The following is a 21188-nucleotide window of genomic DNA, read 5'->3' as shown; positions in this document are numbered from 1 at the left end:
TAAGCTGAAAGGTATTTAAAGCAAAGGCTAGAATGCAGTTCATGTAGATGCTCCAGGCATAGCCCTCAGTAGGCTGAAGAGCACAGCCTCCACCCCATGCAACTCTGCTGACGCCACCTCTCCCGAGGATGCTGCACAGTCTCGGGCTGGCGCTCCTGCCAAGTCCACAGCCCTCTCAGGAGGAGGAATAGTGACCAGCAACACACCCGGGGCCTCTGACCAGCCTCCCAAGAGAAATGCTTCGCGTTTGCTCAGGGCCTCTGGCCTGTATTTTGTTTTTGTTTGTTTGGAACTCTGACCTTTATAAAAAGCTGAACTCACTGCCCAGAAAAACAGGAGGTTTACTCACCAGGAAGCCACGACAATGAAGCACAAAGAGTGGGTCAATATTTCTCCAGCAGCAAAGCTAAGTCTCAGACATTACTGTGAGGAACCCCATGGGGAACGCCCGTGCTGTTCCTCCCTCGAATGCATTCTTTCTGCGCCAGCAGCCCCTGACCCAGTGACTGTTCGTGATCAACACCACGGCATAACGTTCAGTAAGGAAGGTTCTTTCTGGCTCCTCAGGTTCCTCCCCTGCCTGAGACAGCTGAGGAATGCTGGCACTCAGTCCTGAAACTCTCTCTAGAAGGATCCATCCGTCACAGAGGTGGTGTGACATCAGGGATGGGGCTCAAGAAGGTGGTCCTCTCTAGTACCCCGGGTCTGCATCTTCAGCTGCAGGGTAGGGGTGGAAACAGATAATGAAGCAAGGGAAGAAATACAAATTGAAAAAGAGCTATGCCTGGCATAGTCATTTGAACCTGCCCCAAAACCCTGACTTTCATCTTTGTACTTGAATTCCTCTAAATATCATAAGGCCTCTTTGAAAAGAATCTCATTCTTTTCTATCGATAGACAAATAGTAGATACACAGATACACACACATATTTATATTTATACATATTCTAATATATACAACTATACAAATAATTTTTTAAAATTATTTTTTCTCTCCTCTATTTTTGAAGAGCAGAGACTGCCAGCTGGTTCTGACTGGTTGGATCCTACTGGTGTCTAAAGCAATAGATGCACATTTGACCTACACAGAGTTCTAAGATTTTGTTTGTTTTCTTGAGTCAGGGTCTCACTCTGTTGCCCAGGCTGGAGTACAGTGGTGTGATCTTGGCTCACTGCAACTTCTGCCTCCCGAGTTCAAGTGATTCTCGTGCCTCAGCCACCGAGTAGTTGGGATTACGGGCGCATGCCACCACACCCTGCTAGTGTTTGCATTTTTCGTAGAGGCTGGGTTTCGCCACGTTGCCCAGGCTGGTTTCAAACTTGTGAGCTTAAGCAACCTGCCTGCCTTGGCCTCCCAAAGTGCTGGGACTATAGGTGTGAGCTACCACATCTGGACAGTTCTAAAATTTTTTTTTTTTTTTTTTTTTTTTTTTGAGACAGAGTCTTGCTCTGTTGCCCAGGCTGGAGTGCAGTGGCATGAACTCGGCTCACTGCAACTTCCGCCTCCCAGGTTTAAGCAATTCTCATGCCTCAGCCTCTGGAGTAGCTGGGAGTACAAGCGCATGCCACCAAACCCAGCTAATTTTTGTATTTTTAGTAGAGATAGGGTTTCGACATGTTGGCCAGTCTTGAACTCCTGACCTCAAGTGATCTGCCTGCCTCAACCTCCCAAAGTACTGGGATTACAGGAGTGAGACACCGCACCTGGCCTGGTTCTAAGTTTTAACATTAGAACTCTGCCAACATTAAGATAAATCAGAATGTATCACATAAAAACCTGGATTTCTGTCTTCTCTTGAAGAAGGAAGATCTGGCAACACAGGCCTGGACTCGCGTGTGAGAAACATCAAGTCGGGCAGGGTAGCAGTAGCTGCCACCTGCAGACAGGGCTCAAGCTTACCAGCTTACCCCAGTCTCCACCACTCCCTACTGCCTCAATCCTGAGGCCTGCTATTCACTGCCATTTATCACCTGTGAATCATTTCACTCGTTCGTGCTCCCAAGGACATCTAACCAGAGCCCCTGCCATTTAGTATTTGCCACCAACATAGACTTTAACCAAACATCAGTTTAACAAAGTAATTTGAACAACTGCATGTTTTACATCCTTTGGGATTCATTCTCTCTGGATAAGACCTATATGTTTCTTTTGCAGGGTGCATGAAGGAGGTTTATTATCCTCCCAAGACCACTCTTCCCCACCCCCCAGATCTGTCTGTTTCTTAGAGAACAACAGAAGAAGGAAAACAGGAGCAATAGCATCCCTTTAGTGTCAACATTTCAGTAACAGTTCAGCACCTATACACATGTGTGCGTGTGCACGTGTATTGCTCTAGAGTGGGGAAATTCTGGGGAATTCTAATGAGTCTGAAGAAGAGAAAGATTCACAAAGGAATTAACCTGTTACACAGACTGAAAAGGCTACTCTACGAGTCCCTCGAACAGCCAAAATGAAGCGTGATGAGAGAAGCAGAAAAATATTAGAAGTTGTGACTTTAAAACATAAGGAAGGTGCTTAGAGAAAAGAACTGTTTACTAAAAGCGGAGATGTCTGGTAAAGGAAGAGGAGAAGGGAGAGAGAGGAGAAGAAAAAGAGAAGTAAGCAGCAGAGGAGGAGAAGAAAAAAGACCAGGGAATCCGGGACAGAGGCAAACACAAATGCCAAGAGGAAGAAGAGAGGGAGGTGGCCTTTGCTGAACACTTGGAATATAGATAAAAAAGGATCACACACAAAGGCATATTTGTTTAAGCTGGTCTTTCAGAACAAAATTAGGAACCTTGTACTTTCTGCAGGGGGAAAAAAAAAGTCTCAGATGATAGCCTGATTACACACAAATGAGCTCCCAAGGAAAGGCCAAAATGACTTCCTCCTTTTCAGAAGAGCACAAGTCCTCCCTTGTAAGAACAATCCTGCCCCTCAGAGGCTGCTTCTCTCCCCAGTGATGTGCAAATCGATCTCTTATGCAAAAATCAACCATGCTTTCATTTCTGGGATATTTCCAGTTTCCATTTTCTAAGTGATAAGAGTCATAAAAAGTCAACAGCTTGCCAAGGAAAGGGAGTGAACAACATTTATGTTTTTAAATAAAGAAAAAGATCATTAACATTTAGATTACTTTTTTGCCTTTCGAAAATGTGACCACACTATCTCGGCTGTTCCTGAAGTCAGGCTTTCTACAGGAAAGGTGTTTCCAGGCATTTTGTTATCCTCACCTCGAATTTCTGCCTGAGTTCCATGTTTCCTTCTTCGTCCCCTTCTGGAATGGGTACATTGTAGTACTCACCTTCTTCTTGGTTAAGCAACTTGTACCTTTCAAAGACAGGAGAAAGAGAGTTACCACCGCAAGTTTAGCAAGCCTCCTCCTGAACCTCTAGTCAAGCTGTTTTGGGAAACGCATCCCATGGAGAGGCCACAGGTAGAGAAGTAGACATCTGACTTTTTAAAATTTTTATATTTTTGAGACAGGGTAGCTCTGTTGCCCAGGCTGGAGGGCAGTGGTGAATCACGGCTCACGGCAGCCTCAACCTCCTGGGCTCAAGCGATCCTCAAGCCTCAGCCTCCTGAGTAGCTGGGACTACAGGTTATACCACCACGCCTGGCTAATTTTTGTATTTTTTGTAGAGATGGGGTTTCTCCATGTTGCCCAGGCTGGTCTCAAACTTCAGGGCTCAAGCAATCCACCTGCCTTGGCCTCTTGAAGTGCTGGGATTATAGGCATGAGGCACCATGTCCGGTCTCAACTGACATTTTAGAGACTGAAACCTAACTGTCTAAATGGTCTGATGCTTTGAGACATATTCAACCTCAGCAGCTTCCATACCATCCACTGGCTGGCATCTTCATTAGTTCCGAAACCCCAAAGGAAAGGGATCCCATGAAGTCATTCCTTGTTGTTCGATCCCAGTCCCAGATTTCTACAGACAGTCGTCGGTCTTTGTCTGAAGGTTTCAGTTTGCTACAAGACACACACACATGCAAACACTAGGTTATTTTGATCATGGTTTCTTGGGAGATACCACCTGTACATGATTTGAGCCTGAGATACAGAAATAGTATATTTGATTCTCTTCCTGGTCCAGTAAAATACCAACCCCTTATGCTGGCAACCAAAGCGCTACAGGAGGAGTTAACAAACTATGACCCATGGGCCAAATCTAGCCCACCGTCTATTTTTATAAATAAAGTTTTATTAGAACCCAGCCATGGTTATTTGTTTACATATTGCCTATGGCTGCTTTGGCACTAGAAAGTTGTACAGGTGCAACAGAGGCTATATGACCCACAAGGCCTAAAATATATACTATCTGATCCTTTACAGAGCAGAGCTTGCTGGTCCCTCTAGAATAGATAGCTACCTTTCTGGTTGTCCACAGAAAAGCTGCTTCCTGTATACTAGTCTACAAAGGGGACCTCCTGCTTTTGCTCAGCTGCACTCAGTCTTCCTGACTTATTTATTCCCTCCTTCCTTCTTCCCCTTCTACCATCTCTACCTCTGAAATCCTAGCAACCCTCCCAGGCTGGCTTTAAGTGTCACCTTTTCCAGGAGGTCTTCTCTCTTTGAAGGCAAGAATGATCTTGCCGTTTCAGTGGCAATAACACTTCCTATATTACTCACTCATTCTGTGGTCTAAAAATTATTTAAATTCTTGTCTTATGCCCTCCCCTAACTCTCAAAAGAACCTAAGTCTATCGAGAGGTGGACACACCGGATACATTTTTACATCATCTTTAATACCTTACACAGAATTGTTTAACCAGGTTAGATAATGATAATAATTTGAGGCCGGAATTATGCAACTCTTGGTAAATCAAATTACTATCTATCAAACAGGTGCTAATAGCTACCTCCCTAATGGCAGCCTGAGGAGGTCTTAGGACTGAAGACACGTTTAAAGACGTTTATAATGAACCTACTTCATTACCTCAAACAACGAGGTGGGCAACTGCATGGTGTATAGGAACGAGATTTGATCAAGGAGAGACCACTTACAATGTAAAGGACTCATTCCACTGGGGATTTAGTGTGGAGCGGATGGTTTTGGTTTTTTGTTTGCTTTCATTCTTGGGATCAGGAATAAGTTTCAGCTTCACATAAGGATCTGAAAGCCCGTTTGGATCCATAGGGATTAGATTTTTTGCATCTCGTACTGTGAAGAGAGAAGGAAGAAAACATTACAAAAAGAGAACGGACCTATATTGCCCAGTGTCCTGTGCCAATACCAAGCTGAGTAAAAGAGAAGTCAGGATGGCATTTAAGGAGAGAGATGGTGGGAAGCCAAACGCCTCTAACGCTCGTCATGAGAAAAGCTACCCACTGCCACCACCGGCAGAGATAACAGGCATCGTGTGGGCCCTTGTGGGCGGGTCTTGGGACTCAGCACCAGCCTGGACTGGCAGCATCAGCAACACTCAGATATCTATTAGAAATGCAGAGACCCAGGTCCCACCCCAAACCTGCCGAAGCAGAATCCATTATTTAACAAGATTCCCAGGTGACCTCTGCAGCACCCCAGGAGTAATGGCGCACCCTCCCAGCATGGAGGCAACCAGCCCGACCTGGTCCATGGTGCCGCACATGCACCTGACCTCCCAGAAGGTGTTATCCCTTTTTGTGGGTAAGGGCCAATGGCTTCCAACTCTGACTGTACATTGGAATCACAAGGGAGTTGGGGAATGGGGGAGTTAAAAATTCTAATCCCCAGAATTAAACTAGAATCTCCAAGGAATGTGGCTCAAATATTCGTTTTTAAAAGCTCCTTGGGTGATTCTACTGGGCAGCAGGGGCAAGCACCATTGCTGTATACAGCTGTAACTCAGAATTGCTGCCCGGTGCTGATCCATGGACCAGCGACATCTACATCACCTGGGAGCTCATTAGACATGTAGAACCTTGGGTCCCACCTCAGACTTAATAACTCAGAATCCTCACTTTAACAAGACCTCCAGGCACTTCCAATGCAATCCTAGCTTGAGAAACCTGATATGGGAATCAAAAATAATTAGAAGGAAACGCCATTTCGTCCACAGAAGAAAGCAGGCTCGGAGATTTAAGAGCTGGCAGAGGCTCACAACCGTGAGAAGCTGTCTAACGCCACTGCACATCAACATAAAAGGTAATTATCTACTGCTATGATGAAGGGACAAAGGCCTGAGCCTCCTACCCCAAATGCCTTCCTCATTATCTTCCCATGGCATCTTTCCCAGTGAGGCTGAATTACCAGATATGCAACTGGTCAGACACCATCAACACATGTATAACTGGGACCAGGCTCCCTGGTCCAGTGGTTCCCACAGTGTGGTCCCTGGACCGGCGGCACTGGCATCATCTCCTGAATCAGAACTCTGGGGTGGGGTCCAGTGGTCTGTGTTTATCAAGCCTCCGGGTGATTCTGATGTCCATAAATGTTGCAGAACCACAGATCTAGGCAATTAGCATAGTTTATCAGCATAGTTTAATTATTAAGAATTACAAAAGAACTTTAGAAGAAGGCACTGGAGTTGTCAGTGGGCAGGGTTAGATGGGGAGGGGGCGGGGGGAGAATCCTAAAGATGTTGGGTCTTTGGACACAAATGAGGGAGGTACAGCCCTAAGATCAGAAGTCAGACAGGCATTGCCTTTACTAGTCTGTGGACCTACTGTGTGCCGCCTCCTGCCAGCCAACAGCCTTACATCCTCCTTACCTGGCAGCCTTACACAGGTGGGTAACAGATGGGACTATATTCAAATACAGAGGGGGAGGGGCTGGCTCAGGCCTGCTAGCCACAGAGAAGCTGAATATATGTTTCTCGTACCCCATTTGTGCCTTCCAAGTATTTCTTCTCCTAAGAAAATATCTAACCTCATTCATCTCGGGGAGCAGATAGCACATAAATGAAACACACAGGCATGGTCCCTGTGGCTCAGCAGGTGTACGTGCGAACTCTGCCTCCTTCACCATGTAACCCTGAGCACTGGGAAGCTTTGTCTCTGAGCCTATGTTTCTTCATCTAGAAAAATGAAGAGGGGCATAATTCCAGTAGTATAGAATTGTTGAGAGACTCGAATAAAAGAATGCTTATAAAACACCTTACATGGTTAGGGGCTTGGAAAATGAAAAAAAAAAAAAATCCATGATGTGAGTGCTCACTACACCCCAGGCATGATGGACTCGTTTCCACTCTTATCATGCTGAAATCTACAGGGCTGAAGGCCCCCAGGGGACTTGGTCACTGGATAATTCATCAAGCTCATGTGAAAGGTTTTAATCCAATGCAGAAGGTCTAGCCCACTAAAACATCAACCCTGAGTATCACCAAAGATTGAGCACAAAAATGGAGCTCTCCCATGAGGAATGGAAAGAGGCCAGCGTGCTCTCTCTGATTAAACACCAGAATGAGAATCAGATGCTTTTTAAAAGGCAGAAAATGCCCTGGAATGTCTAACAATGGAGGCTGCAGAAGGTCACATCCTGGACAAGCCAAAGAAGACCCTTATCAAGGCCACCAAGAGGTCCTGCGTTGCCTCCTGCCAGTTGCAGAATTATTGCGGGTGCTGGCTTTTATATCTTCAATTTATATTCCTGACAGACAACACACACAAAAAATCATTTAAGTAGGATCTCTTCTGAATGGTGATGAGTTAAAATCTTGATGGGATTTAAAGCTGTGAGCTTCCTACTGAGATACTATCATTTAAGTTGCAAATAAAATAAGTTGAAAATAAAAAGAGTTATCAATTCCAAATGTCATTGAAGCAGATAGTGGGTCCAAATTTCAATTTCTTATCACAGCAGAGAACAGCCTGTGTGATGTGTGACTCATGGCATGCCAGGACACCTGAATCAGGATTATGAGCAACTAACTTGGGGTCCCATCTCAGAGTGTAGGATCTGGGGCAAGGCTGCCTGCGTTTGCATTCTGGCTCTGCCACTCTGTGGCTGTGGACAAGCTATTTTATGTCCCTAAGTTTCCTCATCTGGAAAATTATATCTCCTTCAAGTCAGGATTATGTAGGCTCATACATGTAAAGTGCTTAGAGCAGTGATAGGCACACGGTGAGAGCATAATAGCAATGATCATAATTGCTCTTCATACAAGTTACTGGTGGAGAACAAAATTGACAAGCCTTAGATGCGCAGAAACTGCACTGACAGCTTACGGAGTGGCAAGCAAATGTCAGGGAAAACAGTACAGTGTGGCAATGTTCTAACAGGGTTGCAACTGTATGGTTTCAAGAACGTCAGGCTAAGAGACAATGCTAGGGGGCATTACTCATAGGAGTAGTTGTAAGGAAGCTGGAAGAGGGGAAGCTAGGAAAGAGAACATAAGAGGAAAATTGAAGTGGGGAAGCAGATGAGAATAAGGGCTAGAGACAGAAGAGAGAAACAAGGGAAAGACGCGATCGAGAAGTGGCGTCAAATCCCAACACTTTGGGAGGCTGAGGTGGGTGGATCACATGCTGTTGGGAGTTTGAGACCCGTCTGGCCAACATGGTGAAACCCCGTTTCTACTAAAAATACAAAAAGGAGCCGGGTGTGCTGGTGGGCACCTGTAATCCCAGATAGGAGATTGAGGCACGAGAATTGCTTGAACCCGGGAGGCGGAGGCTGCAGTGGGCCGAGACTGTGCCACTGCACTCCAGCCTGGGCGACACAGTGAGACTCTATCCCCCAACCTGCCAAAAAAAGATGTGGAGTCAGAGGGCAGCCCAGGCTAGGTGGGCAGATGTTCTCAACCTCAGCTATACCCTGGAAACACCTGGGATGTTTTAGTCAAACCCTGATCCCTGGGCCGCGCCCTCAGAGAGTCAGATCTACTTGGTCCGGGTTGAGGCCCAGGCATCAGGATGGTGAAGCTCCCCAGAGAAGCCTCAGGTGCAGCCAGCACTCTTCACTGCACTCAGCACTCACCCTCCGAGTGTGCTCCCTGGCCTAACACACCGACATCATTTGAAGACTTCGACTATTATTCACATTTTTCTTTCAATTGGCTCCCTTTTTAATAGCCACCATTTAAAAAGGAAATGTATCACTACAGGAAACAGAAAACCAAGATTGTTTGCCATAAATGGAAGGTAACCAGAAAAGTAAACACAACGAAAATCGATGTTACTCATTTCTAGCTGGATCCAGTTGCCTGAGATCTTCAGTCTCTTAGCTACAAAGGGGAAATTAACAAGTGCTAGAGTTTTAAGGATATTCCAGCCCCAGAAATCTTTGCTGCTTCAACTGAGATGGACAGAAAATTGGGAATAACTAACTCATCATGTAATTTAAGGTTTTTTTAACATCCGTATAGTACCTTCAGAAATCACCTTAAGTGCAACCAGAAGTCACATCCATCAGTGGCCCCATCCCACACTTGGGAAGCACAGTTGGAGGGAATGCCAATTCCGCGGTTATTAAGGAAGTGGAATATTCCACAGCCTAACAGCAGTACTGGGTCCAAGAAGAACAGACCCGGCACCTGTCCCACGGCTCATTTCTTGTCTTTCACTTTCTGCAAGAACCAACTTGTTTCGACCCACAGAATCAAGATAAGGAAACACACACACAAAAATCACACTACTTTGATACATACAATATTGAAAATGAGATTTTTTTTTTTTTTTAAAGATCTATCATGCCAACTCAAGTTCCAAAAGATAGGTCTCTAAACCCAACAGTATAGAAACAACACACTTCCCTTGCTCATTCAGCTGCAGAAGCACTGACTGCTTCCCGAGGTCTACCCAAATGGCAGGGAACGCGGGAAGAATGGTTTTCTATCACAGCTCATTAGCAGTTCTGCAGACTTTATGAGGAGGAGACACCTGCTGAGGAAATACATCTGTGCCACGGTACTGGCCATTTCAGAATAGAAAGTCTGTTCTGTAATTCCAGAACTTTAATAGAAATATAGAATACTAATTATATTCCCATATTTTTGGCTTCAGATGGCTGCTCTGAAATTATCAGCTGTCAAGCCTGGCACTGTGAAAAAAACAGCCTGGGTTAGAAGGTTATATAATTTCCTGATCATGGAACCTATCATTTCTGGATAAAGCTCATTCAAATGAGATGATGAAGACTGAGAACCACCTACCCAGTGATCCCTGATGCAGGTGGCTCGGCAGCCCAGGACATGAGAGTTGCAGAGTTTTAAGTCAATGTTGAGGAATGGGGTGGGGATACAGGCAGACGGGCTGTCTCATCAGCTCAGAGGACTGGGCCGCCCTAGCCGGACTGGAGAATCGAAGCCACAGGGGCACCACAGTACATGGCACAGTGCAGGCTAGGCGATGAAGCCGGTGATTTTGCCAAGAGCCTGCTTGATGAAAAGTGGAGATGTGGACCCAGGCAGGAAGCCAGGCAGGAGTGACCCCCATGCTTTCTCTGGGAGAAGCAAGGTGCGCCCACAAAGGCTTCCAGGCGCCTGAGTGAGGGATGCACATCCGATGACGCACCGGGGAAAGCCAGGCTGTGTCTGCTTGAATGGGTGCTCCGGGTGGTGGGTGACTTCTCAGGGGCAGCATCACTTAGGGTCAAGAGTGTGGGTACCTAGGGTCAAATCTCTGCCTGCCACTTGTTAGCTGGATGGCCTTGGATAAATTACCCAACTTTGCAGTTTGTTCATCTGTAAGACAGGGACAATAACAGTGCACATCCCACAGGGCTGTTGGGAAACTAAGTGAATTGATAGACGCAAAGAATTTAGAAGAGAACCCAGGACAAAGGAAGTGTTATGTATTTGCTATTATTACTAATGGTAGTGTTAAAGAAGCATTTGCTATCTTTATCATCATCACCACCTCTACCCCCACCATCATTCAGTTCTCTCTGACCCCAGAAGCAGGGCTGTTTCCTCAGGGTAACAGACCACATTAGGCTACAGTGAAACAGTCAGCAACGAGGTGTTCCAAAATAATTTGCAATTAAAAAAAAAAATAACTCATTGCAATCCTTGATCCATTCAGAGAACGATCCAGATGTTTTCCTTCTGTTTTTTGAGATGGAGTCTCACTCTGCTGCCCAGGCTGGAAAGCAGTGGTGCGATCTTGACTCACTGCAACCTCCACCTCCTGGGTTCAAGTGATTCTCCTGCGTCAGCCTCTAGAGTAGCTGGGACTACAAGCACCGCCTGGCTAACTTTTGTATTTTCAGTAGAGACGGGGTTTCGCCATGTTGGCCAGGCTGGTCTTGAACTCCTGACCTCAAGTGATCCACTAGCCTTGGCCTCCCAAAGTGCTGGGATTACACAGGCCTGAGCCACCGCACCCAGCCCCTCCAGGTGGTTTCTTAATCCAGAGAATATATGTAGCATAAATGATGGGGTGGAATGATAAACACCCATGACTCATCACCTCGCATGAAAGCTAGATTGGTGGCAACACTGCGGAACCCACCCAGCGTGTGCCCCTTTCCCACCTCCCCCCCGCCCCCCCAACTGTGGATTTTTAACCTCACTCTGAGGGTGCTCCAGCTGGGCAATGGGTCAAAGTAAGGTCATGGTCATGCAGAGGTTCTGAAGGATTCATCCATGGGCACATACACCAAAAGCTTTGTTGAGGACACAGCTGTATCCCTGTTGCCTGCGGACCAGAGTTGTCAGCACTGACCCACAGTGACCCCGCCCATCGAAGGGTTCATGTCTATATGGGGACATTGTTTAGTAATGTACAAAAGTCAAGTGTCTCCAGATTTAAGGACAACATGGCCCTTCAAATGATCTGTTTTGCTTTAGGAAATAATTCTCTGTTTTTATTGCTCTTTCTCCCCCATCTAAGAGCACCCTTGTTCCTGGCTTCTACTTAAAAGCCAAGAACAAGGACAAAGGCTCAAAACAGAATTACTGCAAAAGTCAGGATTGTTCAGTGTGTGCTGAACCAGTGACACCTCCCACCTCCACCCCTGCCTGACAGCAAAAGCAAGAGTAAACAAAATTCTCCAATCCTACTCCACACCAGGCATGAGCAAAAATGTTCTCTGACGCTGCAGAAAAACAAACAAACAAACTCTTCTTTGTTTGAAGTTACCAACAGCAAAAGAAACGTGAATGCAAAGATGTTGGTGGAAGGGCAGATAAGTGCTGGAAACAGGCGAGATGTAGTGTCTGTGGTCGAAAGAACTTCACGTCATTCAACACCAGGCCATGGAGTGAGGGACGCTTCCCAAACCCATGAGCCTTGTCTCTGAGGAATAAAAAATGACTTCAAACCCAGAGAATTCATTATTTTGATAATCATTAGATACCCAGAATGTTCTCTCAAAGGACTTTAGATCTCTAATTTAATTTCATGTAAAAAGATGCTATTATCAAGCCCATTTGCAGATAGGGCCTTCAGGCAGAGAGAGGTGAAACCACCTGTCCACTACACAAAGCCAATGAGTAGCCAAGCTGGGGCGAGCTAGTGATTGTACAAAACTCCACTTTTGCTTGCTGTTGTATAGAAATGGCTTGAGCAAGACAAAGTCCCAGAGAAGAGGTGGGGAAGTCAGCCTCAGCTAGGAGAGGATGGAGGAGAAGGTTGCTCAGGAAAATGAGGAGGAAAGGAAACGCTCTTCCACTAGAAGGATGGGTGGCCAAAGAGCACAGAGGGAAAAGTGAACACACACCTTGCAGTGCTGTACTGAGCCCTGGGTGTGCCTATAGGGGTGGTGGGAAGGCAGGCAAAGCCTGCAGAGCTGTGTCTGTGCTTTGGTGCCTTCAACTTAGTGAAGGGTTTAAAGGTGCTGCACCTGATTTAAAGATGTGAGTGTAGTAGCTTCAGGGATGTAATTCTAAAACCAATAAACCTCTTAGTACACTGGGGTGTTCCAGTCACTACAGCTGGAATGTGCTGACATCTGCCTAAGAACCAACAGGCCAGTGACTGAATCAATGAAGACCATGATGTACCCAGTGACCACGTAGCCAGTGAGTACCCAGCAACCATGTCACCAAAGAGGAAATGGTGCTTTAGTGGGTTCTCTCTCTCTCTGCTGCAGTTACCAATTCTAGGACAAACAGCACATGGAAAGCATAGAGGGGAAAGAAGATTGCAGTGGGTGTGAAAATGAGCTGGGTAAATTTGCACCGATGTAGAGATTTTTAAGGCCACAAAACAAATATTGAAACCAAGGAAAAATGATACTCCACAAAATAGCATAAATGTATCTAAAACAGTGTTCATTTCCCTACAGTAATGTTCCCAATGACAGTGGTGTGCATACTGCGAGAAGCCTGTTGGGTGGCTGGGATTGTCCTTTGTTTTCTTTTTTTTTTTTTCAGGCAACAAGGACTGTTTAACCCTATGCAGGAGGAAACAAAAAAAATAAGTGGTGTGGGGAAAAGTTGTGGGTTCTGAAAATGTTTGGTCCCTGCCAGATGAATGACTGTTGGCTGAAGTAGGCTTCTCCACCACTAAGTGGAGTATGCTAAAGCTCATACTGCCCCAGTTCAGATCCCAGGACTTAACTCTAGCTCTGGCCTGCTTTCTGCTAGCAGGATGACATCAATAATAATCTTCCCAATAGGTATCCTCAGTTTCCTGTGGCTGCTGGAACAAAGTATCACAAACTTCCTGGTTAAGACAAGAGAAATGTATTGTCTCGCAGCTCTGGAGGTCAGGAGTCCAACATTCACATCACCAGGCCAAAATCAGGGGCTCCACAGGGCCATGTTCCTTTTGGAGGCTCTGGAGGAAAATCCACTCCAGGCCTTTTCCAGCTTCCAGTGGCAGCAGGCATGACTTGGCTCGTGGCCACATCACCTTCTTCTCTGTACCTATCATTTCTCTCTATGCCTCTCTAAGGATACACATGTGATTACATTTAGGGCCCATCCAAATCATCCAGAATAATTTCCCCACCTCAACATGTTTAACTCTATCACATTTGCAAAGACCCCTTTTCCAAATTAAGGGCACATTTATAGATTCCAGGGATTAAGATCTGATGTCTTCGGGTGGTTGTTATTCATCCTACTACAAGTACTACTGAGGAAATTCTTCTTAGAGTGATGAAAATGTTCTGGGTTGGACAGTGGTGGTGGTTGCACAATCTTGTGAATATACTGAAAACCACTACACTGTACATTTTTTAAGGGTGAATATTATGACCTGTGAGTTATATCTGAATTAACAAAGAGGACTTTACTGACAGGTTTCCACGTGCTTTAATACACCCACTCACTTAATACTCACAGCACTCCTGTGAAATAATGACTCAGATGCCCACTTTCCAGATGACAAAACCAAGGCAGAGAGATGTTAACAAACCTGCTCAAGGTTGGACATTTAGTAAGGGATGGAGTCAGGAGTGCAACTCAGTCCTGCCTCAGGGGCCTGGGCATTAACCTCTGTGTGGTCCCCACAAGGTGACCTCTGCATTCAGGTTCACCTATTTGTGTGGAACAGGAGATAGCAAACCTTTTCTAAAAAGAGCCAGATCACCAGTCGTTTAGGCTTTGCAGGTCACGAAGTCTCTACTGCCACTATTCAGGTCTATTGTGAAGCGAAAGCAGACACAGACAATATGTGAACAAATGAACGCAGCTGTGTTCCAATAAAACTTTATTTAAAAAATAGGCCAGGCACGGTGGCTCATGCCTGTAATCCTAGCACTTCGGGAGGCCAAGGTGGGTGGATTGCCTGAGCTCAGGAGCTCAAGACCAGCCTGGCCAACACTGTGAAAACCTGTCTCTATTAAAATACAAATTAGCTGGGTATAGCGGTGTGCGCCTGTAGTCCTAGCCACTCAGGAGTCTGAGGCAGGAGAATTGCTTCAACCCAGGAGGCAGAGGTTTCAGTGAGCCGAGATCACGCCACTGTGCTCCAGCCTGGGCGACAGAGTGAGATTCAGTCTCAAAAAAAAAAAAAAAAAGAATAGGCTGTGGGTCAGATTTGGACCTTGGGCCGTAGTTTACTGACCCCCAGCACAGAACAAACACTACCCCACCAACACAGTGAGTTGTTTGAGGAGAAAGTGACACAAAAGAGAAAGCTCTACTTCCCGTAGCTTCCTTCTGCTTTGATTTGAGCCTCTGAACTCTGACCTTGTGCTGAAGCAAGGAAGGGGTTCTGGGCTGGGGGCGGGGTGGGGGGAGAAGTGTGTGAATCCATCCTCTCCTGTCTTAGCAGAACCTTCAGAAACCAGCACCTCTCATGTGCACCTTATGCTTGCTTCTTTTCTCCCGGCTTTTCTGGCGCAGCAGTTGGCACTCCTGGACAAACCTGACGCACAGCCTCCTCTTCGGGGCGTCTGATCTGGCCGCGACCTGTTGCAATTGGCCAACCCCACCTTGTTCAGGCTTCCCCAGCCGTTCCCACACCTTAGCCGCACCCAGGAGCAAGTGCAAACAGGGAGCGCCACAGGATATCCACAGGGCCATTCTTTAATTATGCAACGGCTGCCTCGGAAATACGGATTTTAAATGAACATGTGCACAGTAGCACTGGGCCACAAGCAAGCTGACCTGTCCGGGCAAGCCTGGTGTGGGAGAGGCCCCCCTGCTTCCTCCTTATTCTAGCTGCGTTTTTCCAGAGTTCAGCGCTGGTGCTGCTGAGAAAGTACCCTCCTAACAGCTTGGTTACTCAGTTCAGGAGCATCTCCAGTGGCCAATGGGCTGGACCAGATAGAAAAAGGGAAAAATCCCTCACCCCACCAGCTCAGCTGCACCACGGAGCTCTCAAGTTTCCTCTGGCTCACATTTTCCCGGTCACGTTACCGGGAAGAACACGCTGTTCTTGAGGTTTGTTTGCGTCTCTACTTTGGGCCTCTTCTGACGATGCTGCGAGGGAGAACTTGGGTCTAAGAAGCTGCCAGTTCCCTCACGTCGCCACGAGTCAGTTCTGCACCGGGAGCCAGAACTCCTCGGCAAATGTTGATTGGGAAACTGGTGGAGTGACAGATTGCTTCCGGAACAGGATTTACCGAGCGCCCTTCCCACGTGATATTCCGGGGGCGGTCAAGCTGTCTAGCAATAAGGCAAAGTTCTGGGTTTAGGGGCTCTGACTTGGAGCCTCTAAAACCGTGCAGGCACACAAGCCCTGGCAAGGATGGGACATGTTACAGGCACTGCTGGGTCAGCTGGCATGGGACCCTGGGAGGAATCAGAACTGGCATTGCTAGGGGCTATCATGTGGGCACAGAAGGCCGTTTCAGAAGGGGCCCAGGCAGGCTCCGGCTGCCGCAGGAGAGGGGGCTGGGAAGCGTAGCCCCCAAGTGACACTCCTGACACACACAGGCTTTAACTTTGGATAACAGGCACATCCTAAAACACTCCGGGCTGGGCATTCTCCATTCTCTTTAAGCCATGCACCTCTTTAATACAACACTGCAGTTTTTATGACATTCTAGGGGAGGCCCTGGGTAGAGAACCTCTGTTGTATGCTTCAAGAGCCTGGTTCCGCAGGGACCGAGGGATCGTCCTCTCCCCACGCACTTTCAGAACCTGTGTGCAAAGGGACAGCAGGCTTCCTCCGGATCATTCCTGCTTTGGCTAGGGAAGGGAAGAGCTCTGTGCTGTGGTCTGAATGTTTGTGCCTCCTGCCCCCAATTCGTGTTTGAAATCCTAACCCCCAAGGCAATGGCATTAAGAGGAGGGGCCTTTGGGAGGCGATTAGACCAGGAGGGCAGAGCCTCCATGAAGAGGATCAGTGTCCTTATAAGAGAAGCCCGAGGGAGCTGGTTTGCCCTTCCACCGTGTGAGGACGTGGGGCTATCGGAAAATGGGCCCTCTCTAGCCACTGAGTTTTCCTGTGCCCTGATCTCGGAGTCTCCAGCCTCCATAACTGTGAGAAGTAAACTTCTGTTGCTTACGAGCCACCCAGTTAAAAAGGTATATTATTGGATCAGACTAAGGCGGTTTTGGAGCTGGGAGAAGTCCCGGCAACAGAGAGCAAGCGCTCGCTGGGATCTGCCTTTGGATAGGAGGCGTTGGGTGGTTGGTCCATGATGGTGGTGGCATATCCTGCCACTGGTGTGGGCACGTCTTCCCATTGGTGGGCATGCACTGTGGTCAGGCCCTCCATGGCATAAGGAGGTAACTGATTTCTCAAGCATGAACAATGAAGAGTCGACAGGACGGGTGAGTTGGTCGTGGGTAGCAGCCCAGGCACTGCCACTCGTCAGACTGATTCACTAGAATCATTTGGCCAGAAGCAACAAAAAAATCATATTCTGCTCCCATTAACAAGTTAGAACTGAGAGATTCTCCATCATAGCTTGAGTGGCACTTGGTTACAGTACCTTTGAGGTTCCCAATATGGAAAACAGGCCTCTAACCTGTTTCCTACCATTTACTTGAACACCTCTATCTAAATGTCAGTGGTGCTCTGTCCTCTGGCCCACACTCCCCTAGCAGATGCTGATATGACTTCGGAGCTGGCATTGGTTCTGACAGGTTGGTTCTATATGTTAAATATGCAACCTGTCACATTTAGTATTTATATAACCCAAAAGAACCACTCCGCTCCAACAAGGCTACTCTCTGTTTTTACTTCTTTTGAACCCCCACTGCCTAGCACAGCACCGTGCGTGAACTGAGTAACTGCTGAACACGTGTATCTCCGTGCCCACCTTGCTCTGTGCTTCTGGGTCCACACTGCCCCATCGCTGGGGACACTCCCCCATCCATCTCAGTGCTGTCAGCACTTAGCCTTGCACAAGACCCATTTCCTCTGCCCTTCCACTCTCCTGCCAGCCTAGCCCAGCCCAAAGGTGTGCCATGTCTACAGACTGACAGCACCTTGAGGGCAAGGGCCACAGCCCCTCCTACCCCCAGGTATTACTTCCCCAGGGCAACTACACGAGACAGACAAGATGAAATCTGCACTCAGTAGATTCTTGCTGAATGACTGGAACGCTAACGCAGACAGGAAAGCTTGGAAACTTCTCAGCTCTGGGTTGCAGTACATAAAGCGTCCATTTGGAGGGACTCTTGGACAAGGAAAAACCACCCAGGCCTTTTCACGGGCGAAGAAAGCCAGGCCAAAAGGAGTTGCACACTTTTTTGAAAACGTTAAATGCTTTGAAGAAAGAATCTCTGCACCCACAAAAGACAAAAGAGCATACGATGTATCTCCACTTACAGGAAAAACGGGTCAGAAACAGACTTTTGCTCTTGGTTAAATAATGATCACGTGGAACTTCTCTAGATTTCAGGAAATAAAATGCACAGGTGTCATCAACCACGATGAACAATTTTTGAGTAATTACAGACTGAGATTCTGTGTACAAACTGGGTCTGGGTGCTGTCTGGTTCACTGCATTTGTTCTATTTATGCTGTTATCAAGTCTGTTGTCACCGTCTGTGTTTATGAATGCTGCAGAATTTCTGATGTGATCTCTTTCATGTTTAGAAATAATGACCCCTAAATTTTGTGATATTTGTTTCCTCATTACCAGAGACAAAGGCGAGAAGGATGAGATAACACTAAAAATACATCTGCTCAGACATCGCCTCCCATCGTCATATGGCCCCGTACACAAACCTGGACTGAGGGACACGAACCGTTTTCCTATTTGGAACCTATTTAGTGAATATTCTGTTTTGCTGGTGAGGCTGGCTGCTTGATGATAAGAGTGAATCTCTGTCCCATTCACGTACCGGAAAACACGGGTCAGCAACTCATCAACCAAAGTTCTACTGGAACAAAACTTACATAAAGAGAATTCGGAGGACTATGGTGTAAGATGAGAAAGAGCAATGTTTAGTCCTTGGAAAAAGATAATAAATATTTCATTACTTTCCCTTTTACAATTAGTGGAACATAAAATTTTATATTAAGGTTTTATAACTCTGATGTTTCAAAAGAAAATGAGACCTCGTTGTGAGAGAAATATTTTCCAGGTTATGAGAGACTGAAACGATTCTACCAAAACAATGTAGGAAGATATTTATTTTAAGAAAAATTTCTTCTTCTTATAGGAGTAATGGGTACACCCATCATACAAGAAATTTAAAGACATAAAAGTATGAAGAAGAGGCTTGGTGCAGTGGCTCGTAATCCCAGCACTTTGGGAGGCCGAGTAGTTGGATTCACGAGGTCAGGAGATCGAGACCATCCTGGCTAACATGGGGAAACCCTATCTCTACTAAAAATACAACAAATTAGCCAGGTGTGGCGGTGGGCACCTGTAATCCCAGCCACTTGGGAGGCTGAGGCAGGAGAGTTCACTCCCAGGCGTGAACCTGGGAGGCGGAGCTTGCAGTGAGCTGAGATCGCGCCATTGCACTCCAGCCTGGGCGACAGAGCAAGACTCTGTCTCAAGAAAGAAAAAAAAAAGTATAAAGAAGAAAACTAAAACAACTATACTTCTGTATGGGAGAACGAACATTGGCACATTAGCGTATTTAGGGCCAGTATCTTCCACATCTACCTACAATGAAATATTTATTTTTATAGAATTCACATCACACTAGAAAGAAAGTTTTAGATCCTGCCTTTGTAACAAAGTATGCTTTGAAAACATTTTAAATATCTAACATCTCATTTTATGGCTAATCAGAATTTAATCAATTCCCTGTTTGGGGGCATCTACAAACTTTATCATTTTTCACTTTTACAAATAATATAGCAACTGACCATCTTTGTGCATAAATATTCATTGAAATTTCTGATACTTTTTTCTTGTTCTATTTATGCTGTGCAGGTCTGGTCATACCCTGTGTGTTTAAGAATGCCACAGCATTTCTGATGCAGAGAAGAATAAGAATACATTCTTGGAAGTAGATTAAAGGATGGAAAATTATTCAAGATTCTTGGCATACACTGCCAAATTACTCCTCTAAAAGTTTACCAAAATCCTACCAAAACCATATCAAGATGTAGTGAGAACAGTAAAGAGTAACACTGTAATTCTGACTTTCTTATTTTTGAGGTTAAATTTTCCCCATGGTTATTCGCCCATTTGTATTTATTTTTGCCTGACTTACTCTCAAGTTTTCTAGAAGGTAGTAACAAGTTTTCTTACTGTGTCAGAAGAGTTGTTGAGATATAAATGATAAGAGCCCTTTGTCATAGTTGCTGCAAACTGTGTTACATGTCACCATTCTTCTAGAAACAGAGAAGTTTAACTTATTATGCAGTTAAATCTGTCAAACATTTCCTTTAATTTCTTCCATTTTTTTTAGGCTTACAAAAACCTTGCCCTGAGATCAGCTTAATACTCACCTAAGTTTTAAATATCTTCTTTTTTATATTTAACTTTTAAGACCATTTGAAATTTATTTTGGTGTATAGTGTGACGCAGGATCTAATTTGTTTTCCTCCAAATGTTCAGACAACTTCTCAACATTATTAATGGAACAAGCCCTATCTTTCCCATTGGTCCGCACGGCTTCTGTTAATACTCGGCTCTGTTTTCAGGGCCATGTATTTTATCTTCTTCAACTTTCTGATAATTCGTGCAACAAGCTTAGACTTTAAATTGTTCTAGATTTCCAAGGCATGTTAGTGGTACAAGCCTCTGACTCAGCTTTCTCCATCCAGGTATATAGAGTTTCCTGACTCGGGGCAATTCTACTTCCATTGCTTGCTTTCTTTTCATCTCATAAATCCCTGCCCATCCTTTTTCTCAGTGTTTATGGATCATTTTACTTTAGGTGTAGGTCTCATTCATAGGATATCGCTGAATTTTAGCAAAACACCCCATCTGAAAATGGTGGGCAGCTTAACCTGTTACCTTATCCTCAATATTTGTACCCACAAGTATGTACCTGGTAAGGTACTCAGCACCTTGGACATATTAACTAACCTCCGTAGTAACCCTACTTGGTATCCACATTTTATAGATGGGGAAGCTGAGGCTTGGAGAGATTAAGTAGTACCTAGGACAAGGTCACCCAGCTAACAAGGGCAGGGGCTGAAAACCCAGGCAGCCCAATTCCAGTACGTTTTTAAACCGCCCCTACTTCTTGGCTGCCTCTGTCCTGTGGGGCTTCACTTGTTATCACCCCTCTGTCTCCTAATTGCTTGCTTTTTTTTGAGATGAGTCTCCCACTGTCGCCTGGGCTGGCATGCAATGGTGCAATCTCGGCTCACTGCAACCTCTGCCTCCCAGGTTCAGGCCATTCTCCTACCTCAGCCTCCCAAGTAGCTGGGATTACAGGCGCCCACCACCACACCAGGCTAATTTTTTGTATTTTTAGTAGAGATGGGGTTTCACTATGTTGGCCAGACTGGTCTCGAACTCCTGACCTCGTGATCTGCCCACCTCGGCTTCCCAAAGTGCTGGGATTTCAGGCT

General features: G+C 45.9%; 1 protein-coding gene across 8 annotated transcripts in view; it reads right to left on the bottom strand.

Annotated features, from left to right (window-relative positions):
• The window catches only part of PRKCA (protein kinase C alpha), a 522615-nt gene that overhangs the window by 128279 nt on the left and 373148 nt on the right, over positions 1–21188 (bottom strand). For all 8 annotated transcript variants that reach the window (XM_065532446.2, XM_074020203.1, XM_074020205.1 and 5 more), the window contains 3 exons: positions 4992–5148; positions 3822–3956; positions 3214–3310 (listed from right to left, as the gene is read on the bottom strand). In XM_065532446.2, coding sequence (XP_065388518.1) covers positions 3214–3310; positions 3822–3956; positions 4992–5148 — 389 coding nt within the window. The remainder of the gene's footprint in view (positions 1–3213; positions 3311–3821; positions 3957–4991; positions 5149–21188) is intronic.

This window comes from Macaca fascicularis, chromosome 16 (genome assembly GCF_037993035.2).
Source record: "Macaca fascicularis isolate 582-1 chromosome 16, T2T-MFA8v1.1".
In the NCBI taxonomy this organism is placed as follows: Eukaryota; Metazoa; Chordata; class Mammalia; order Primates; family Cercopithecidae; genus Macaca; species Macaca fascicularis.
This window is presented reverse-complemented; position numbering and strand designations above follow the sequence as displayed.